Here is a 20,785-nt window from a genome sequence, read left to right as displayed (position 1 = left end):
AATAAGCAAATCTATGGCTACACCTCAAGCTGCCCCGCCCCCCTTGAAGCCCCTAACTCACAAATAAGACCTAGTATCCCATACAGTGGCTTTTGGGTGACTCACCTCCCAGAAGGACTGTGCTGACGTCTTGGATTCTGGTAACACATCTTAACAGAGATCCCCTCTATTCCTTTATGGACATGTAAGAAACTGACAGTAAGGACTCCGAAAAAGTATAGTGTTGCCTTCTTCTACTAGTGTGGGGAGCACCACAGAAACTCAAGTAGTAAATGTTCATCAACGAGCTTTCAGTGAAAGCAAAATGATACTCTTACAGATGTCAGAACTTAAGCATATTGTCACCCTGTACTTAAATCCAAAAGAGAAAAAACAGCAAAAAAATTATAATGGAAACATTTGCAATTGATAGATTTAAGCATGTAATGTCTAACATTATTAAGCAGAGGGGGAGACATATGAAACACAGCTTTGCATCACTTGCTAAAAGAGTAATGATCAATGAAAATCTGTAAAAGAGTGAGTTTCCTAAGGTTATTGACAAGCTTGTGTCCAAACCAAAGGAAGCATATACACGTTTATGTTCTAAATACAGGAGGAAGGGACACATAGAAATGCTCTGAACTAGTGGTAGCAATGAATACAAGTCTGATATAAACGGCAAATTTGTTGATAGGAATGTAAATAACCTAGAACTATTAGAGCATGACAGAATTACTGCTAGACTAGTATGGACTGCATTTGGTGATTGCGTCACCACTAAGCTAATGTATATGAGAATGCTCATAGATGGGAAAGCATTAAAGGGCTTCTATACTCTAGTGGCATGGTAGTCCTCATTAAGGGGCTGATCAGTTGGAAGCAAAAGCTATTCCCCTTAAGCTGTAGAGGTTATGTGTACTCACAGACATAAAAAGAGCCATCTGATGGATAATATTTGGGAAAATCTTATGTCCTGTGGCTGCAGTGCCATGACTTCATTACTAGAAATGGTTTTGCCCATTTTAAATAGGGTCAAGGTTTTCTTTTTCTGTCTTTCACCCTTCCATCTATTGAACCTTTATCCCTTGATAATGTGTGTATTATTGTCATGTTAAATGTAGTCTATGTATTGTATGCACATTGAGTGTGAAGAAACATAATTTTGTTTGGTTCACACCTGTGTGAATGGAAGTGACAATAAAGTTTACTTTGACTTTACTTTGATTGTGACAAAGTGACCAGCACCAAGACATGGAGAGATAAAGCAGGTTGGGCTCACCTACCTCAGGGGTACTTAGTGGGGCATTGTCCAAAGGAGTCAAGGTATTGTATGAGTTACTGCAGAGGAGGGATGATATGCCAGCACCCCCATCCACTGTACACCCATCCTGAGACGTCATGGGTAAACATGAGAAGAGGGGATATTTAGGCCTAACCAACAGAAACACTCCTGCCAGCAGTATGACACTGTACTAGAGCCCTTGAGTATGACACTGTACTAGAGCCCCTGAGTATGACACTGTACTCAAGCCCCTGAGTATGACACTGTACTCGAGCCCCTGAGTATGATGGTATTCACTCCCTCAAAAGCCACCCCTCTCAACACAAACACCTTCTGTATTTCTAGTCAAAACAACACAACTCTGGAAATGGTATCAGAGACCAAGCTACTTGGTGTCCAAATTGACAATCAGCTCAAATTTAATTCCCACATACAACTAAACATCAAAAAAACCCATCAAAAATTAGGTATGCTCTACCGTCAATACCATTATCTTACACCCTCCACTAAACTCACCCTCTCTACATCCTTTCTCATCCCCTCCCTTCTCTATGGATCTCCACTCCTAACTAATCTACAATCATCTCTGAAAAATCAACTCTCATGTTGTTATAACAAAATCGTCAAGTTCGCCACTAGCCAGAGGTCCTCTACTCACCATTGTTCCTCTCTCCACAAACTAAATTGGCTAGAACTACCCAACCACCTTATCTATACCCAACTCACTCTAGTCCACAAGCTTATTTTCAACCCCTCAATCTGTCCCTCCCTCTCCTCTGCCTTTAAAATGTATCTACCCAACAGAGTACTAAGGTCTAACAACCAAAATCTTCTTGAAATACACAAACCAGCTCGTCCACCAGGCAAATCCCTTCTATCCTTTAGCCTGGCACGACTCTGGAACTCCCTACCATCACCCATTCATGTTACCCCTACTAACTCTACCTTCAAAATAACTCTTCATTCATACCTAGCCTCCCAGTGGGAATGCTCTAGCTGCCACCCTACATAACTTGCACTGCTAACCTTCTTTCTCTCATAACTCTATAGTTTACACTTTAAACTTCCATTCTCCCCCTTTTGTCAATAAATAAATACAACTTTGTTGATCTATCCCCATCAACCTGTTTGCTAATGTAGCCCATCACTAGTACGAAGCACACCCAATCCCACAGGGATCCCCTTAGACTGAACACTGTTCATACTTCAGTATTTGGGTCCCCTGTACATAGTTTGCACTAATCTTATCTTCTGTTTTTTTAGACTTCAAACCACCACAGGACAGCCCAAAACATGTCCTTGGAACCTTGTCATAAGATTTCTTCAAATATAAGAACAGTCACTTGAACTCTTCTCATCTCTAGATTCCTCTTAACTATCTGTCTAACTGCAAACATTGGGTAAGTTGTGATACATCCTGATCTGAATCCCAACTGCTCATCTCCCGTCCTACTTCTACCTATTCTACGTACTCATTTATGAGACATATGAAAGTTGTTGCAGTGTGTCCATGAACATCAACATACTAACCTTACATGGTTTGGGCAGGAATCAATCCATGCATAAACAACTACTCTAGATTTACAATGATCACACTGTTTATCGCAGATATTGTCTCTGTTAAACGAAATATTGTGTCTATAATTAGTATAACCAAAACTTTCATTGTCATTTTTGCTTTAGAAACTGCATGTTTAAATGCAATGTTTCTACTAGTATTTTTGTACATACTGTAACAAGAGCTTTGATTGTAATTTTGTTTGTAATTACTGTTTTGTTTGTAATTATTGTTTTGTTTTTGGAGCTTTTCTCCCCAGGACCCCATTGAAATGGGTTATTCTAGGCCCAATGGACTATCCTGGTAAACCAACTGCAAATAAATAAATAAATACTCGAGCCCCTGAGTATGACACTGTACTAGAGCCCCTGATCTCCTCATTGGTCCCAGATGTGAGTCAAAGCTAGCCCAGGGGGAGGCTAAGGCAAGTCTCATAGACCAGTGAATGAGGAAAAGTCTGGTAAGCAAGCTGATGGTCAGATCTGGAAGCCCAAAGAATGTCATCTTCCAAGCCATCTGGCTCTGATACATGAAAGATATTACCAAGTTGTATCTCATTATTACCTAAATGACTCTTACCTTGACTACCCCCTTTATTTCTCAAGACATCTGCCCCATTAAATGAGGCACTTCACCTGGCCCTAACCCATTTTCATTATTTTCTTCCTCTCTACCCTCTTTGAACTGATCTTTCCAACATCCTGCACATTCACACATTCATGTTCATCAGTTTTCTTCCCTCACTTATATCACAGTCCATTCAAACATGTCCCACTTTGTGGCATTTATGGCATGCCATTTTACAATTAACAATAGCATGCACTCTTTCTCCTTACTGCTGAAATCTATATCACATTCATTCACAAGGTGAGTATTAGAACCCCAGAAAAATACATTTTGGGTTGCCCTAATATGCTATTACGCTTCTATTATCACTTACAATTGTAGTGCTTGGTAGATGATTTTATATTATTATAAACAGCATTTAATGTAACATCACAGTCGCAGGCTCTAGTCCATTCATTTTGATGGCGTTGTTTTTTTCCTTACCCATTGCATCCTACTGCATACAGATTTTACATACTGTTTAATATCCATTTTGTCAATAAAATCAGCTCTATTTAGTATCTTTTGCACCTGAAAATTGCGGGCATTAATTACATAATCATTCAATGGCTGTTACATTTTACCATTATCAAACTTCATAAAAAAATCTCTATTAATGAAATGTTTTGCATGTTAAATCACAAAACTTTTCCCAGATGGTTAAAACAACATGCATACCTGGCTCTAACAACAAAGGTGACACTGTATTATCCTAGGCACAATATACGTATAAAGGACTTTATATGTTCATAGTGATTTCCTTCCTAGTATAATATATTCCAATTACTTTCTTAATTTTGCCAGATACTTTGCATTCTGCCTTATTTGACTGTGACCAATCTGTCTTATTTTCATAAATGTACTCTCATTTTCATATGCCATTACCATAAAGTATTATGTTCCCTTTTCATCTCATTTGTTTTATTAATTTCTCCAGTCTTTTTTCCCCTTCTTTTATCACTTCCTTCTCATCCCTTATTCTAGCCCATAACTACTCAATGATTTGAAAACTCAACCATTTCTACCCCACCTTTTATTTCTTTCATATATTTTGAATAGACCACATAATATATATTTCTGTTCTAAACGTCCCTTTTTGATATGTGTATTATCTATGTTTTCCTATTTTTTAACCATCCACATTTTATAACTTATTTTATTACTTTAAATACTTTATGTAATTTCCCTGTTTCCTTTTTCAAATGGCAGTTAAACTCTCCCACCATAATAATTGACATATGTAACTGGACATGTTTAGCTCCTCAGACATCTTTTTCCTCTCCGTCAAATTGGTGTATGCATAAACTGCTATTAGCCTTACTCATCTTTCCCTTTTCTTTTTATCATATTACTAGTCCTCCAGGTGCCATTACCATCATATCTACCCAGTATCTTTAGCTCTTCATTTAAAACAAATTCTAGTTTTTCTTCCTTCACACATCTCATATGTAACATATAACATTCGTACTTATTGTTTACGCCATTTCATCACTACCACATTTCTAATAACATTTTAAATGTTGTTTATGTTTAATGTTAATATTCCCAAGCCACCCGATTATTTTTGTGTCTTTTTTAGCATTTTCTTCTTCTTCTTCTCCTGTCTCATACTATCCTTCTTCCCCTTCTTTAGTTTCTAGTACTGCTTATCTGTTTTTCCTTGAACTGTAATGCTTTCTCTTTGTAGAATATTTCATACCTCATTCCCATATAGCATCCTTCTCCATACTATTTTCTCTACCAATATCTTCAGTCATATTATCATCAGATTGTCTTTCTTTTGAAATATTGTCTTCATCTTCTAACCTTTCCTTTTCTAGTAAAATGCAGTCAAACCAAAAATCACCAAATTCTTTGCATTTCTACACTTAGGCCTACAATACTTTTTGGTATGTCTTCTTTCCTCATAGTAACTACATTTTCTTTTATTACCGTCTTGCGCCAACTGCTTCACGTCCCCACAAAACATACTCTAGGTTGACCCCAAATGCCTCACTGTACACCGTTTTCCATTCACAGTTATAACATTTGAAATATGCCACATTTTTTCTCATGTACATCCAGTGTCACCCATACATCCCATTCCCTTGTCCAGACATTTATTGTATCATACTACAAACAGACAAGAAAAAAGTCTTTAATTCAAGTTCCTATGTGTCAAATGCTCTGAATTACACATTTATTTTCCTCCTTAACTGCAGTCTCAAGTTCTGAAAAATACACTCACTACATGGTGCAAAGGAACTCTTTTCTCCCATTCATTCATGATTTTTTTTCAAGTATAGTAAAAGTTTCAAAAATAATCTTACAAAAGTTTCATGATCCTAAGTGTATTGATGCTGTTATGTCTTCTACTTTAAACCTCAAAGGCAGAATACCATGCATAACTTTATACCTATCCTTGTATCAGTCTTTGTCTTCTTTCAGCTTTGGTCATAGCATCTTTCCATCCTTTTACTATTTCTGCATCTATAAAACTTTCTTACTGATCACTACACCCTGTTGCCGAAGCATGCTTTTATAAACAGCTATTCCACTGGCCAAGCATACCCCCAAGCTGCTGTCAGCACCTTTAGGCAATCTAGCTCCTTTTCCTGATTCATCTGGGAGCACCTCTCCGTTACCTCTCCCAGCAAATTATCTACCATGGTAATCCAACTTACTTCATCAGGATTTGCATTATCTGCCAAGTGTAGGAGCAGGACCGGCCTTAAGTCAACTGGTGCCCTAGTCAAAAAGTCTCCACAGTGCCCCCCACACACCACTTGGTACCCCACCCTGGTCTATCTACACCATTCAGATTATTTTTTCCTTCCTTTTTCTTAAAGTTTGTTTTAATCTTAATTTTTTCCTGTATTCATTCAACATATTTTAAAGAAACCACTTCTTTACTACAAAAAAATTAACAAAATGTGCCCCTGTTAGAACAGCGCCCTAGGTGGCTGCCTAGTTGGCCTATGCCTAAGGCCGGCTACGTGTAGGAATTCATAGGTCTGACATCCTGCATTATTCTCTTTTCCCATTTGGGGCTATATGACTTCTTTTCAAACCAGACTATGCAATGTCAGTCCAGAATATATATGTATTTGTGTGTCCTGAGATATCACTATAAAGGTATTAAAACATTTTTTTTATAACTAGAAAAAGGAATTGTTTAATTGTAACTGTCATGGTTAAAACATGATGGTTTGAAGCAAAGTGGTTGTGTCAAATTCATTGACAATCTGCACTGAAATACCAAACAGAAGAGCAATAGTTTTATGTGAATTTTTGTGTTGAACAATATTATTGCCATGGTCTTCAAGTTCTGCAATGAAGCCTGAAAGATATACTGACAATTGGGGTTTGTACCGAATGCATGGCTCATATGTCTTCACTGTCATAGTTTAATATTCTACCTATACTTCACTTCCACTGGGGGAATATGGCTGTTGCTTCACTAAGTTATGCAACACTGATCTAGAATATATCTTTAGTCCTTTATCACTGCATCAGAAGTAAAAATTCTATCACCAAAAAAAGTATTTTTTTTTAACATAACATATCACTGTTCAAATGTTATGATGTGAAACAACCAAAGAGGTGAAGTTGAATCTGTTATTTAGTTGCACTGAAAAAAAACAACAGCAAAGAACTGAACACAGAAAGATACTAGTGAGGACCTAGAAAAATAAGGATAACATGAATTCCACATTAAGTTAAACCTGTCTCAAATATATTTTCCTCAATACTTTTCTCGTATGATTTTGGAGGTTACTGTAATTAGTAGAGTGACACCGACATTTTTTACATGCAAGGCCTTGGTTTGCTACTTTTATTAATTATAGTACTTCTGTCATGACTTCTCTAAATGCAAATCTTAAGCCATTTTGATGGCCTGAATCGTGTCCAGAAAGGGTGACCTGTGAAATAAACAATATAAGCCGCAAATTACATCTTACAAGCAACACTGCTATAAATACATTACAACAAATTAAGTGAATGAGCCTGCTTGGAGTTTTAAAATCTATTTTGCATCATTAGTAGTTGTTTGAAATCACGCAAAAATCAACTGCCAATCATTAGCAGACCGGAGTTCCGCTGTGGCGACCCCTAAACGGGAAAAGCCGAAAGACAGTAGTAGTTTGAAATATTTCTCTAGTTCCATTTCTTTTTGAATTGTTTATTACAGCAATTGTCATTTTCACCTGCTTCTTGTGATAAGTTTTCCTTTTCTACCATTTTTAGCCTACAAACTGATATTACAGGATTACATTTGCTCAGTCTGTTACAAAGTAACATCATTACCAAGGTTGTGCTGAATATGTGGCTTGGAAATCTCCCAGTGCATCAGACTGATAAGTAAACTCTGCATTCTGTGAGTGCATGTAGATCTCTCAGGCTGTTAAATGCATTCACCCAAATTCATTGCCTGTGCTATTTTTGGTTGCAGTCAGATTTTGTTTACTTGAGTTTAACTTCCTCTAACTGTTTATTATTCTTCTGCAACAGACAGTTTCTATTATCTTTATTGAGGTGCTGTTGCTGCACGAAGACACATCAAATGTACATACATACGTATATGTGTGCTTGCAAAACCATACTCATATAATTAATCCTGTTTTATGTTTAGTCCTTCTGCCCATATTTTGTTTGCATCATTCACCATCTATCCACCCCATGAGAAGCATTAAGTCATCAGAGTACACTAAATTCTGTCACAGCTATATAAACTTTTCTCCTTAATTTCTCAGTAAATACCATTTAAAGCAAGAAGGTGAGCTTGTTTAAGATCAGATACATAAAAGTCCACCCATTAAAAACATTTATGCAAGCTGAATATACCTTCCACAGCTACATTGTGTTGTTTCTCTTATTTTTTTTTTTTTACATTTGATTTTTTATTTTGCTTTTTTGAACCCTTCCATCTACATTATTGAAATGATACCCCATAACAGCCTGACTTGCACATTTTGCAACATCCATCTCAACTTGCTGATATGCCACGAAAATGGTCTGCTTTATAAATCATATAAGATGCTTTCATGACTCTTTGCTTGCATTATTTAACTGTGAGTAGGAATTTGCACAAGTTTGTTTGTAAGTATTAAACAACAGTGGTTCTTTTAGAAGTCGCACTAGTGACTGAAATGTTTTAAAATACATGTTTTAGTAATTAGACAAATAATATCCCAGATAAAAGCTAGATAAAACAACACTGGGGTATCCCCTCAAAGAACCCCCAAATTACTAAAAGTAGCTAGAGTTTAGTTTTTTATTTTGATTTGTTTATTTTTCTTTATGGATGCCAGTTTGATATACCTAAAGTTACATTGTGCTAACTCTTTTTTATACTAACTTTAGCATACATACCTGCCTTAACAATTTTCCAGAGATTATACAGAGAAAATGTGTGTATGTGTGTGTGTGTGTGTGTGTGTGTGTGTGTGTGTGTGTGTGTGTGTGCGCGCATACACATGCATTTGTGTGTGTTCTGCAGGGTGTGTTCATGATAATAATATATTTTCACTCCCATTTTCACTGCATATTAACTTGCCCCTGTGTCTTACCAGCCTCTCTGATGTCACTGTCCACATTCATGCTGTCTCTTACAACTAATGCTTAGTATTTCACAGATACTTCCCTAGTCCTGCTGGGATTTTCTATTGTTCTGGCTTTTGATGTGCATAGGACATCATGGCAAATGAGGGTGTAGTACAGCACAAAGATCCTCTGGTTGTACTACTGACCCTAAATGATTGTACCAGTAGTGCTCGTTTTCTACAGGGTGCAGACACCTTCATTAGATAATGTTAACAAAAGAATCTGAACTCACAACAAATGCACCCATATGCCATAGCAGACTTAATAGGCATACAGACAGCAGCCATCTGCTTCTGGATTGTTCATCTTGGGCACTACAATGCTTTTCATTTGCTGATGGTTTAATGTATAGCTTGGCTGGAGCAGCAAACTTTGTTAAAAGAGATGTCAGCACAACATTCCACAAATTGTTACACAGAACCTCATTAAACAAACAAACAAGCACAGAAGCACAGTTACTGTAACTCATTTTTTTTAATGATTCAAGACTGTGTTACATTTAAATTAAAATAATCAAGGTACATTAGCATCATTAATAATAATATAAAAAATAAAAAGTTCCATAGTCTATTATGGTGCAGTACTTAACTACAGCCATTGCTATACTTTACATGCACTTCACACCCTGACCCTTCCCTGCCTCTCCCACTGTTCCTCATTTTGCCTCTTATTGTTACTAACTTTGCTTGGTGTAACCCATGTCACGTTTCCTCCATCTACAAGGAAAAACAAGTTTTCCAGCACTACATGTACTACTAAATGGGGGGGAATACAGGCAATATTATGTCATTCAGAATGGCAGCCATTGTAGAACAGGTACTGGTTTGCTATAAGTACTTATACTTCTTGATTCTGTAAACAAACTATTATGCATGCAAGCTCCTGTGTACCACCCGGTGTCAGCCCGCAGCCCCAGGCCCTCCATCACAGGATAGTTCCAAGAACACCACCAGATGTTGCAACAGGTTACCACCACAACCCTTTGCTGCTTATCCACCCCACTTAGAAAGGATCTCTGCTTTGTATCCTCTGGCTACTGCATCCCAGCTAACTTTCCAGTTCCCTAGCTGTTAGTCAAAACCTAGGTCAATGGCATTGTGGGTCTCTGTTCCACTGAGAGAACTCTAGAAACATGCCCAGGCTTTGAATTAAATCCACATACCCTGCTACAATACAGATTTGTATGAGGGGAGGCAGCAGCAATTTTTTTATTGGACTGCAGTTATAATTTTGTTTTACTGTGATGTATTGTAAATGCAGTATAACTACACGGCCCCCATATTGTGCCAACATTATAGTCCCCTCTTCTGTCAATAATGGACACCTGTCTTTACTGAAATTATGCAAAAGTGAACACCCAGTTCATGCAGACAAAGGAAGCTTTAATACTGGCAGAACAAATGTTCTTTCACAATAACCAACATTTCTAATCAAGTACATTCAGTAACATAGACATGTGTTTGTATGGCTTGACATGACTAGCAGGCCCTTTCCTTGAAGATGCCTCACCTATATCACTGTCATTTCTGAACATTAAAACCATCTAAAAACAGAATTTGATTATACCATATTCAAAGGAAGCACTTTAAAATCAGTCCTTAAAATATAAGTCCCAAACTAGGCTGACATCAAAATCTGTGTTCTCTAAATGCATCAGTCCTTCCGAGGTTGAATTTTCATGCCAAGATCTCATAGGAGTATTCTGGCTTGTAGGCAGAGAATAGACAGTTCTTCTATCCCTTGCATTAGTAAAGGCAGGGAAGGCTGGAATATTTTCTTTCATATCAACAGAAATGGTGTGATTGGGAGGAACACAGTCATAAACAGCTCTTAAATCTTGGGGGAAGTCAGACAGTTTCTTATAGTCAGTTACAGTAAGACTTGACGAGGTTGTACTCTTTCCTTGAGCTGTCATGTAGGTATTTCCCATAGATGTTGAATTAGCTGCAATGTTCACATGTGTTGATTCAGAGAATCCAACAGTTCTTGAAATTATGTGTTTGCCACTTGTATTCTCATTCTGAGCTCCTCCAGTGAGCTGGGGTCGGCCTTTAAGAGCCCCAGCACTACAATCGTTACTTCTTACTGCTCCTTGAATGGAAAATGCAGTACTAGCATCTGTTCTGATCATGATGTTCTTCTGTACTTCCTCTGTGGTGACATGACTTCGCTCTGTCATACTATGAGCACTGGACAGTGAATTCACTGTAGTAGAATTTTCACTGTAGGCTAACCTCATGTCAGTGCCAGGGCAGACTGGCTGGGAGGCCTCAGTACTCATGGACTGTGTTGGAATTTCATTGACATAGCTAGTAGCAGCACTGGAACCTGAAGACCTGCATGACACTTTGCAGGTACGATTGTGCTTAGCTCTTCGGTTCTGGAACCACACCTGTTCAAATAAAAACAGACATTTTAGAAATTAGTAATCAGAGAAGAAACAATGACTATAATAATGCAATGTGACACTGCTACTATCCTCGTCAAAAAACATGTTGACATAACCAATAGGAGAAGTAACATATGACTAAACACATTGGGGGGCACTTAAATAATTAAAGAGCATGAGAACTCTTTTTCTAATTTGTTTCTATTTATAATGTATCTGCTTCCAAAGTCTATAGTCTGAACTTGGAAAGGACTACACTTCTATGTCTCTGAATACAACATGGCCCTAACACTGTACTTTATACCTTCTATTTATACTACAGATAGCACTCTGTTACAGCTTACTTCCTGGGACCATACATGCATGTGTACGTATGTATGAACATGTGTATGTGCATGCATCTGTGTATACATTAATACACAGTATGCAAAATGTCCTTCATAAAATAAAAGTCAACATTTCACATTACTGCATAAACACTGTTAATTATGGATTTCATTTTTATTAATAAGAAACATGAGTAAGTATTGCAAGGAATACACATTCTTTGTCTCTTTTAGGTTCATAATTGATTTTTTTCTCTGCATATATTCCCATCACTCTGAAAAACTACTATCACACAAGTCTTGCCACCAAAGTTTTAATCAGCCACCGATGTCTATGGAAGCACAGCATTTATTTTTCGACTCAAAAAAAAACAACAGTATAAATGTATAAATTGGTTTCTTTTTGCTAAACACAAGAATGGAATTGTTGTAAAGTATGGACTTTCGTTAACAAATATGTAAATTAGCATATAAGAATTATTGAAGCAAACTATATATATATATATATATATATATATATATATATATATATATATATATTTTTTTTTTTTTATATTGATAACAGATAGAATTTGTTTCTTGCCTGGAAATGGTTAATTTGATTGTGGGATCTACCAGCTGTCACTAATAAATTGCATAATCTTGACTGGCCCACACATCTTTAATTACACAAAAACAAGTGCTAGAAACCACTATTACTTTTACACATTACTTATTAGCTATGCCTGATTTGACCTTGTCTAATGCTAACTAAGTGGTTTTGAATGCCAATTAATGTCCTATAAGGCAGCATTAACAAAATATATATAATCCCCAATTAAGATATTTCAGAATAAGACTTATCCATTTATCCCCAATTAAGAGATTTCAGAATGTCTTATCCATTTTAGTTATCTAAGATGTGCAATAAAAAAAAAATATATATATATATATATATATATATATATACACACACACACACACACACACACACACACACACACACACACACACACACACACACAACACTTCTATGCATCTCTAAATAATGTAGGCAAAAACTGAATTACCAGTATCCTTGACTCTGGAAGTCCTAGGGCTTGTGCCAGTGTTTCTCGCATTTGAATTCCTGGGTATTTGGATACAGCAAACACTTCCTCTAAAACTTCTTTCTGGCGATTAGTATAGTTTGTACGTCTTCTTCTCTCAGACTTAGAAGGAGCCTTCCTCTGTTGACTTTCAAAAATTATATCATCCTGTCTGGCAGCTAAGTTGCAAAAACAAAACAGAAAAATGTTAAGCCTTTTTTCCATAAAATTATTACTCTGAAAGAAAAAAAGTGCACAAAAATGTAACACAGACCACATAAATAATACATGAATCTGCGTTATAATAATGACTATGCATTTTGAATGTAAAGGACATTTTCTTTAACTGGATGAACAACATCAAATTATTTAACCCAAAGTTTTTCACAGATATGGTGGACAGCTGCCATCAGCTAATTCTTGGTAATAAAATAGATTGGTGGTGGTGCTGGGATAGCGTTGTCGCCTCACAGTAAGACGCTGACCAGTTCGACTCAGCTAGAGCGTCTTCTGCGTGGAGACATGCATGAATGGGCGTACCTTCGTTGAAGGTTGTGCGTTAGGGCTGGCAACTCAGCACGTAAAAATCAACTGCCAATCATTAGCGGACCGGAGTTCCGCTGTGGTGACCCCTAACCGGGAAAAGCCGAAAGACACAACAACAACTGTTTACCTGTCACAAAAATATATTTGTTTATGTAATATGAAAAGGTCATTATCTGAATGTTATAGAACAAGCTAGGGCCATTATCATATGACAAACCCAATCTCCTCTACATTTTAAAAACAGGAAACTTAAATTATATAAATATGCACTTTTTTTACCTGTATTACTTGCTTTTTGCCTTTAAATGTAATATGTTTGTTCTGTGTCTCTTCTAAGTATATGTTACTTCTTTATATTCTGTTTACTGCTCAACTATGAGCTCAGATCATGGCTGAAAAAAGTCAATAGACCAGTGCACTTAGCCAGTCAACAAACTGCAAATAATTAAATAAATAAGTAGAAGGCTTTTTACAAGAGGGCAACTTGATAATATAACTGCAAAACATGTCTCCAGAAAACTATTCCATGGATGCATCACTGGAAATAACTAGAAGCCATTAATAAAAAATGTAGAAACGGGCACCAAAATAATTTATTCTACCAACTGCTGTCAAATAGTAGGTAGCAGTGAAAAACATGAAGGTTAAAGATGATGTCAAATACAGATATTTTAAGAAGAGAATGAAACATTTTTCCCTGTAGAGAACTGTGAACTTTTGCATCTACTTCCTCATTTTGTGTGTGTGAACACACACACATATACACACATACACAAACACCCATTTTATATATACAGATTTTTGTCAATAGCTGCTTTATCCCATTCAGGGTGTGAATAAGCAGAACCTATCCTAGCGTAAGCATGAGATAAATAAATATACAATCCTGGAAAAGAAGCCAATCTACTGCAGAAAACAACAAATGCATACTCATGTACGTCACAAACACCAGAGCATTTCTGCATATAATCTTAAGATATGACAGGACATCAAGGAACCTCAGAAAACCTATGTAGACACAGGAGGAGGTCAGGCAGACATAACTGATGATTGCCAGCAGGGAGCCAAAACAGGTAATGTGGTATAAGGCAGCAATAGCAACTGCTGCCCTACTATCCTGCCAATTATACACTTGCAGGCAGAAACACACACACTCAGTTTTGTATAGCTACTGCCCCCACCCACCCCACAGTTTGGCAGCTTTGATTTTCAAGAACAAATTAAAAAAATGATTAGTCCTTGCTAGCAATCATGCATCACAAAAGAAACAAGTGGACAAAACTGAACAGCTGCAAAATATCTCTACTTTAAGTAAAGTAAGGAAAATCCTAATAAATACTTATGAGTGATGTATGTAAGAGATGCATATGGAATTGCACCAAACTACTTTCATTATCAATAATACCTTATCAACCACTGCTTAATACAGTCCACATGAGTTAAAGGATATGTATTACTTAAACATGGTTACTGGTAATCCTCAAATAGAGGCACCCTGCCCAAACCTTAAAACTTTAGCAACCAATCTGATGTCTTGTTTGCCTATTTACCAAGAACCACCGCTCCTTTAGATCACACCAAAAGTTAAAGTTAGCACCTTACAGTAACACCCAACTGCATGCATACTGCAAAACCATTAATTCAGAAGCAGCTTGTTTATAGTGCTCATATGTTTGATAACTACAAACACCGTCTATTAAAACTTACCAAGATTTACCTAAACAGATGCCGTCGATCAGTATGCATGCTGCTAACCCAGTTTTCAGGTACCTAGGGAAAGCAAGGAAACTGAAAAAGCAGTATCCAGCTCGTGCACTTAATATCTAACTACTGTATAAAGCACAAACTGAACTGTGAATTATCATTACTCTAAAGTACAAAAAAATGTATAACATTGGTGTCTTACCCGTTAGTAATTCGTATGGAGACTGGTTTTCGTTTCCACGCTGCATTAGGATATCCAAGGAAGAACTCCACTGTTGCATGTCCTCGGATCTATCCTTGTAGTAAATTTGGCCTTACGAATGTTGTTCCAGCAATAAATGAACTGTATATACTTTGCTCCACTTGAAGCAGGACCTCACTTCTGTGAACATAGACTAACCACCGCTCAAAAGCTGAAGTACAACTGAAGCATCTTCCTTAACACCACCGGATAAGCAGCAGAAATAGGACTTGATATCAAAGGCCTTGGGCCCCATCGAGAGGCCAAAGTGAAAGTTGTCAGACGAGCTGCCACATCGACTCACTTTGTACTTTGCTTGAAAAATTCCTGACATTCCGCACCTTGTTAACTTTAGTTTACGTCCCCCCAGGTGGCGTGCCCAAACAAAACCATCCGGGAAGTGATGATGGACCCCTTTGTCACAAGTGGAAGGTGTCAAGTACTCAGCGTCCCCAGACCTAGATTGTGAAGGCGTAACTAGCAGTGGAATGTGTCACTATCTCGTACTATACGTACATCACAAACCCGAGTTGTTCTAAGTAAACAAAGTACACTACAATTTGCTGAATAAAAAACCCTTCCTATATAAACAGTTTATTTTACGATTAGAAGTACGTCGCTATCAATACAGAAAAGCAAAATTGCTTCCTCTTGTTGGTCTTTGAAAAGCTACTTGCAATAAAGTAATCATAGGAGTAGATCGTGCCAATGCTTTGGATAAGGACAATCAGTAATTTTTGTGTTGGGATATACAGGAGATATGGGAATACTGTAATCATATATCTTAACCTCTGCTGTCAGGGCAGAGTGTAATTTGCCGTGCATTTTTATCACTGAATATGTAAATTATACCATATTTCATACTATACATTGCATTCACTGCCCTTTTAGTGCAAGTTTATAGTAGTCAGCAGATTTCTAGTGGCAACAGTGCAACAGCCAGATAAGAGGAGAGAAAATCAAACATTTACACCCATTTGCTAACAGGGTAGGCCCACTGAACACACAGTCCCTTTTCAGGGTCAGTCAGGGAGTAGTGTTGAAGTGACTTGCTCAAGGTCATGCATTAGGTAAATGAGAGCTGATGGCATCAGACCAATACAACAGGCACCACAGCTCACACACAGCCTTAACCCACTGTACTGACTGCCAGACATGACAGAGCAAATAAAACCTAAAGTGAGATCCCAATAGCTGTTCATTCCTGTGGAGCCAGACCGCTCATTGTAATCTATTCTAATCTGACAAATTTAAATTAATCCTCTCTGGCTGCCTTAAACTTTGATTACATTGTGCTTTTGCATAGAAGTGCAGCATTGAGACTGATTAACTTCTATAGTCTCTGTATTTATTTACTGCAACACAGTATAGCATAGTAGTTCATGCATTACACAGTTTCTACAAATGTTTATTGATATTACATGAAGGATGCACTGCAGTACATACATTCACATTAATCTGCATGTTGTAGCCTTGCAATATTTAAGAAAAATTCAATATGCTATCCTATGTCTGAAATGCAGAATCTCAAGAGGGGATGTACAGTTGCAGAAAAACTTAAAAGGTCCCTACAATCATAGGATAAGTATTAATTATGAGGTAGCTGATTCTGTTAAGTATACAATTACTTTTTTTAATGCCAGCATCATTTTTTTATATCCCCTACTGACATTACTGGGGTACTGAGCTAAAATGTTATAAAATACCAACTTTAGGCAACAGGCCCAAGTAGCATTATTGGAGAGCACTTCTTAGGTGGTGATTACTTCCATTCAGCAAACTGTTTATACTAATTGCACATAGTGAGAAGAATGGCAGAGTATAGCAGTTATGAATATTTATTAGACACTACTAACAGTCACACTATGTTTTATTGGAATGTAGGTGTTGGAATTAGGTCACTAATTAAGACTAATGATAATTGTAGAAAGTGTGGACATCATCTGTCCATAAGACTGGCATTACTTCCACATTGCTGTACCAGAAATGTTTTAATTTTTCAAAGATAAAATGTATGACATTCAAATGTGGCTGGATTTGGAATTAAATTACCAGCACTGTGACTATGTACCTTGACACACTTTTACAATTATGTGTGACTCGGAGCAAGTCACATAGCCAGACAATGTTCCCAGGCTGAGACTGAGATAGGTCCACATGGATCAGTGTTCAACCCTGGTCAAAAATACAAATAAATTAATAGACAGTGTTAGAAATCAAGAAAGTTCTACAAAAACAGCCATGAAAAGATCATCTGAAAATGAGATGACACTTGTCAGGAATGTTTAACAGAAGATTTGTGACTGCTGTGGGATTTTCCTGCCATCTCATATAGTTCCAGTACATGTGGTATTTAAAATAGAACTGATATAACTTTAAAGATGAAATGCATATGAATTAAAGCCGTAGGTGACAATTCAAATAATGCTGATGCAGTTTATAATTTCTGGGATAATGCTTTTATATTCAGCTAAAATAGTTTGCAGATGAATGGAAATGCAATGCCTACATTTTTAGTACTACAGCCAGTGTTGAGAAATACCTGATGTTTAACCAAAAAAAGTGCTTTTCATACAGTCTGTCGAAATTGCAGCACTTGCTGTCTACCATTTTGCAGAAGTGGGTGTGAGCAGAGATGGCAAGATTATTCCAGTGTAAGTATCTATTCATAATAAAAATATCAATGCTTTTAAATGAGGAACTAGAAATATTAACCTCCTAAAATCTTATAGAATGACATTAATGCAGGTTAAGCTGGTTCTTGGAGAATATACTCTGGAGGTGAATTTTTGATACATCTGAGATCCCAAAATGAGAACAGTTCCATGTCAGTATAGTCTTGCATACCGTATATCTACTTTATTCCTTCTTTTCCTTTCCCGCATGCGTGCATGTGTGTGTTTTCGGTTGTAATCTTGCCATCTTTACAATGTCTGTTATCATACCTCTCAACTACCACTATTTTTGTAGAATCACCCTGGCTTTATTTTATATTTTTGCCTTGTCCCTCATAAAATTTTTGATATTCTGGTAAATCACTGAGGATTACAGTCAGTCAATGATGACAAACATTAGAATTTCATACTTATTGTTCAGAAAATGCATTCTGATGCAAAACCTGTTGTTCTCTTAACCTTTTAAGTAAATTAGAATAATGTTTCAAAACTGTTCCTAATTTGGGGTCTTTGTCCCCAATTAATGTTGGCTTTTTTCCTGATTCGTGGAGAAAGACATTAAGAGCTATGCTTGCTATTCATATGTTTTATTTCTGTTTAGTCAAGAGGAATTGCACATTGTACAACTTCCAGTTGCCATGCATGTCAATTCAAATTATTAATGTGTAGTTCAGAGCGTTCTACTACTTAGCGTGTAGATTGCAATGTGCCTATCCTTTCTTCTGTATTAAGTGTTTTCTGCTTCCTTTTTCATGGTTTTGTATATTTAATGTTTTGCATTTTATACTTATGGTATTTAATGCATTGTTCATCCACTGCCCCATCACATTACATTCATAGTACTGTATTGCTGTGACTTTCTACTTAGCATTGCTAAAATGTGTAGTATTTTTTGGCAAACATTAGTCCTTGGGTATCAGCTGAAAATTGGTTCTGAGCAGTCAGACAACCTGGTTAACAAAATGTAAATAAATACATATAGTGATTTCAGTTTTGAACTATAGACTATATCAGAACACAGATAAAACTGTTCTAAGATTAGTTAGCTAGTTAGTTAGTTAGTTAGGTAGGTAGGTAGTTAATTTCCATTTTTTTAACTCGATAGGTGAGCTGGTCTACTGACCCTTTTCATTCATGACCCAAGAACCCAATGGTACAAAAAGTCGAGAGATTTGCAGTGACAAAGTAGATACATACAGAAATACAAGTGAGTAAATGAAAGATACGTAATGTCAAGTGCAGGAGAGATACAGTGGGCAAAAATGCAACATGCATGACTAAGACATAGTAAATCACTTTTATACATAGCAGCAGAATATATTTTGAACAAAGTATATTTATTTAAGACAGCAGAGGTTTATTTACAGATTTATAACCCCAGGGCTATATTAACTAATGGTAAATGTTAAGGAGTAATAAAAAACCTTGTTGTGGCATACCTGAGAAGCATTGTATTTATTTAGCCTGAGTCCTGAAAACAAAATGCATTTAATTTTGTTGAACCAATGTTCATATAGTGCATTTCTGAAGTCTTACAGAGTCTGGCTTTTTCTAACTTAGAATTTCGATTAGCTGCTAAGGTGTAAAAAATAGATACCAGAGAAGCTTTTTCTTGCTACAGAGTGGTTTCTAGTGGTTTGTAGTATATTTTTTAAGTTTAAGTCTACGTTTTAATGGATGCAACAGAAATTGTAGGTATTCTTTGATCCACATTTTGATGAGTAATTGAGGAGATATAATACATATAGTGTGTAAGATGTGCAATATTTTAGGCAACATCATAATTTAGGTATCTGCTCATAGTAAAAGAACACATATGGGGACTCTTCTCAAACATGAGCCAGGCCATCAAGAGACAAACACATACAGCAGAAGTATGTATATTCTTACACTGTAGTACATTTCTAATAAATGGCTCTTCTACAAAGATTTGTGCATATATGGTAATTTTATAACATGAATGGACAATAAAGTGAAAATAATGAAGTCTATAGCTAAGGTGTGCTAGTCAACTCACAACATCACTGTTTTGATACTATAATCAGCATAAGAAGATATGAAAGTTTGCAGGCTGATGTAACCTTGTCCTGTCATTTTCTAGATGAACGGATTGGGACTATGGTATTCTGAAACAGCAGAAGCCAGGGGATGGGCAATAGCTAAGAAAAATGTTATGAGTAAAAGAGTGGAAAATGGGAATGTTGACCTTTCTGTTATGGGAAGGAAACATTTTTTTCTTCTAAGGACAGGCAGCAGTAGTGTTTCCAAAAACTGGAGAGATAGTCAGAATCCACATACTTTGTTATGACTTATTTGGAGCCTGTTAGCAATTGCAACCAAGCTAGAGATTGGTATAGAAACTCCATATTCAAGCTCATGAAAGAAGATATTTTTAGTTAAAGCCATGTGTTCATCTGCAATAAGGGGCCTTGCAGGGTATTTTAGGTGAATAATAATTTTCTTACATATGAGGTTTGTATAATAGTAAGAACTTAGGAATGGTCAAGCATTAGTCTTAGGTATTTGAAGGCAGCTATATATGAGGCAAGGTAGTTTGCAGGGTCTGGGATAAAGAGTTGTGGAAGGTGTTGCATGTTTTGGATAGTGAAAATATGTATATTTCATTTTAAAAGCTTTTCCTCTCAAACATTTTCAATGTGACCAGTTCCAGAGATAAGAAAATTAATTTTGGAGGTTAATGCTGTTGTTTTAAGATGATAAATATCCTGATATACAAAATGCATAATCATTAGCATAGATAATTAAGCTGACATGATGCATTCAAACTGTGAGATCATTTATAAAAAAGGAGGGGGGGCCCTAAAA

At 36.6% G+C, this 20,785-nt stretch overlaps 1 protein-coding gene across 1 annotated transcript; it reads right to left on the bottom strand.

The window, feature by feature from the left end:
- Positions 1-9,505: 9,505 nt before the first annotated feature.
- Positions 9,506-15,423, bottom strand: LOC122805558 (homeobox protein OTX2-like). The gene is made up of 3 exons (XM_044075776.1): positions 15,246-15,423; positions 12,776-12,972; positions 9,506-11,403 (listed from the first exon to the last, which is right to left on the bottom strand). Exons 1-3 carry the CDS (start codon positions 15,322-15,324, stop codon positions 10,603-10,605), a joined length of 1,077 nt encoding a protein of 358 aa, XP_043931711.1. The 5' UTR covers positions 15,325-15,423; the 3' UTR covers positions 9,506-10,602.
- Positions 15,424-20,785: the final 5,362 nt, after the last annotated feature.

The sequence above is a fragment of the Protopterus annectens genome, chromosome 6.part1, assembly GCF_019279795.1.
Source record: "Protopterus annectens isolate FY-2018-M chromosome 6.part1, PAN1.0, whole genome shotgun sequence".
In the NCBI taxonomy this organism is placed as follows: Eukaryota; Metazoa; Chordata; order Ceratodontiformes; family Protopteridae; genus Protopterus; species Protopterus annectens.
The sequence above is the reverse complement of the archived record's forward strand: the minus strand, read 5'-3'. Positions and strand labels throughout refer to the sequence as shown.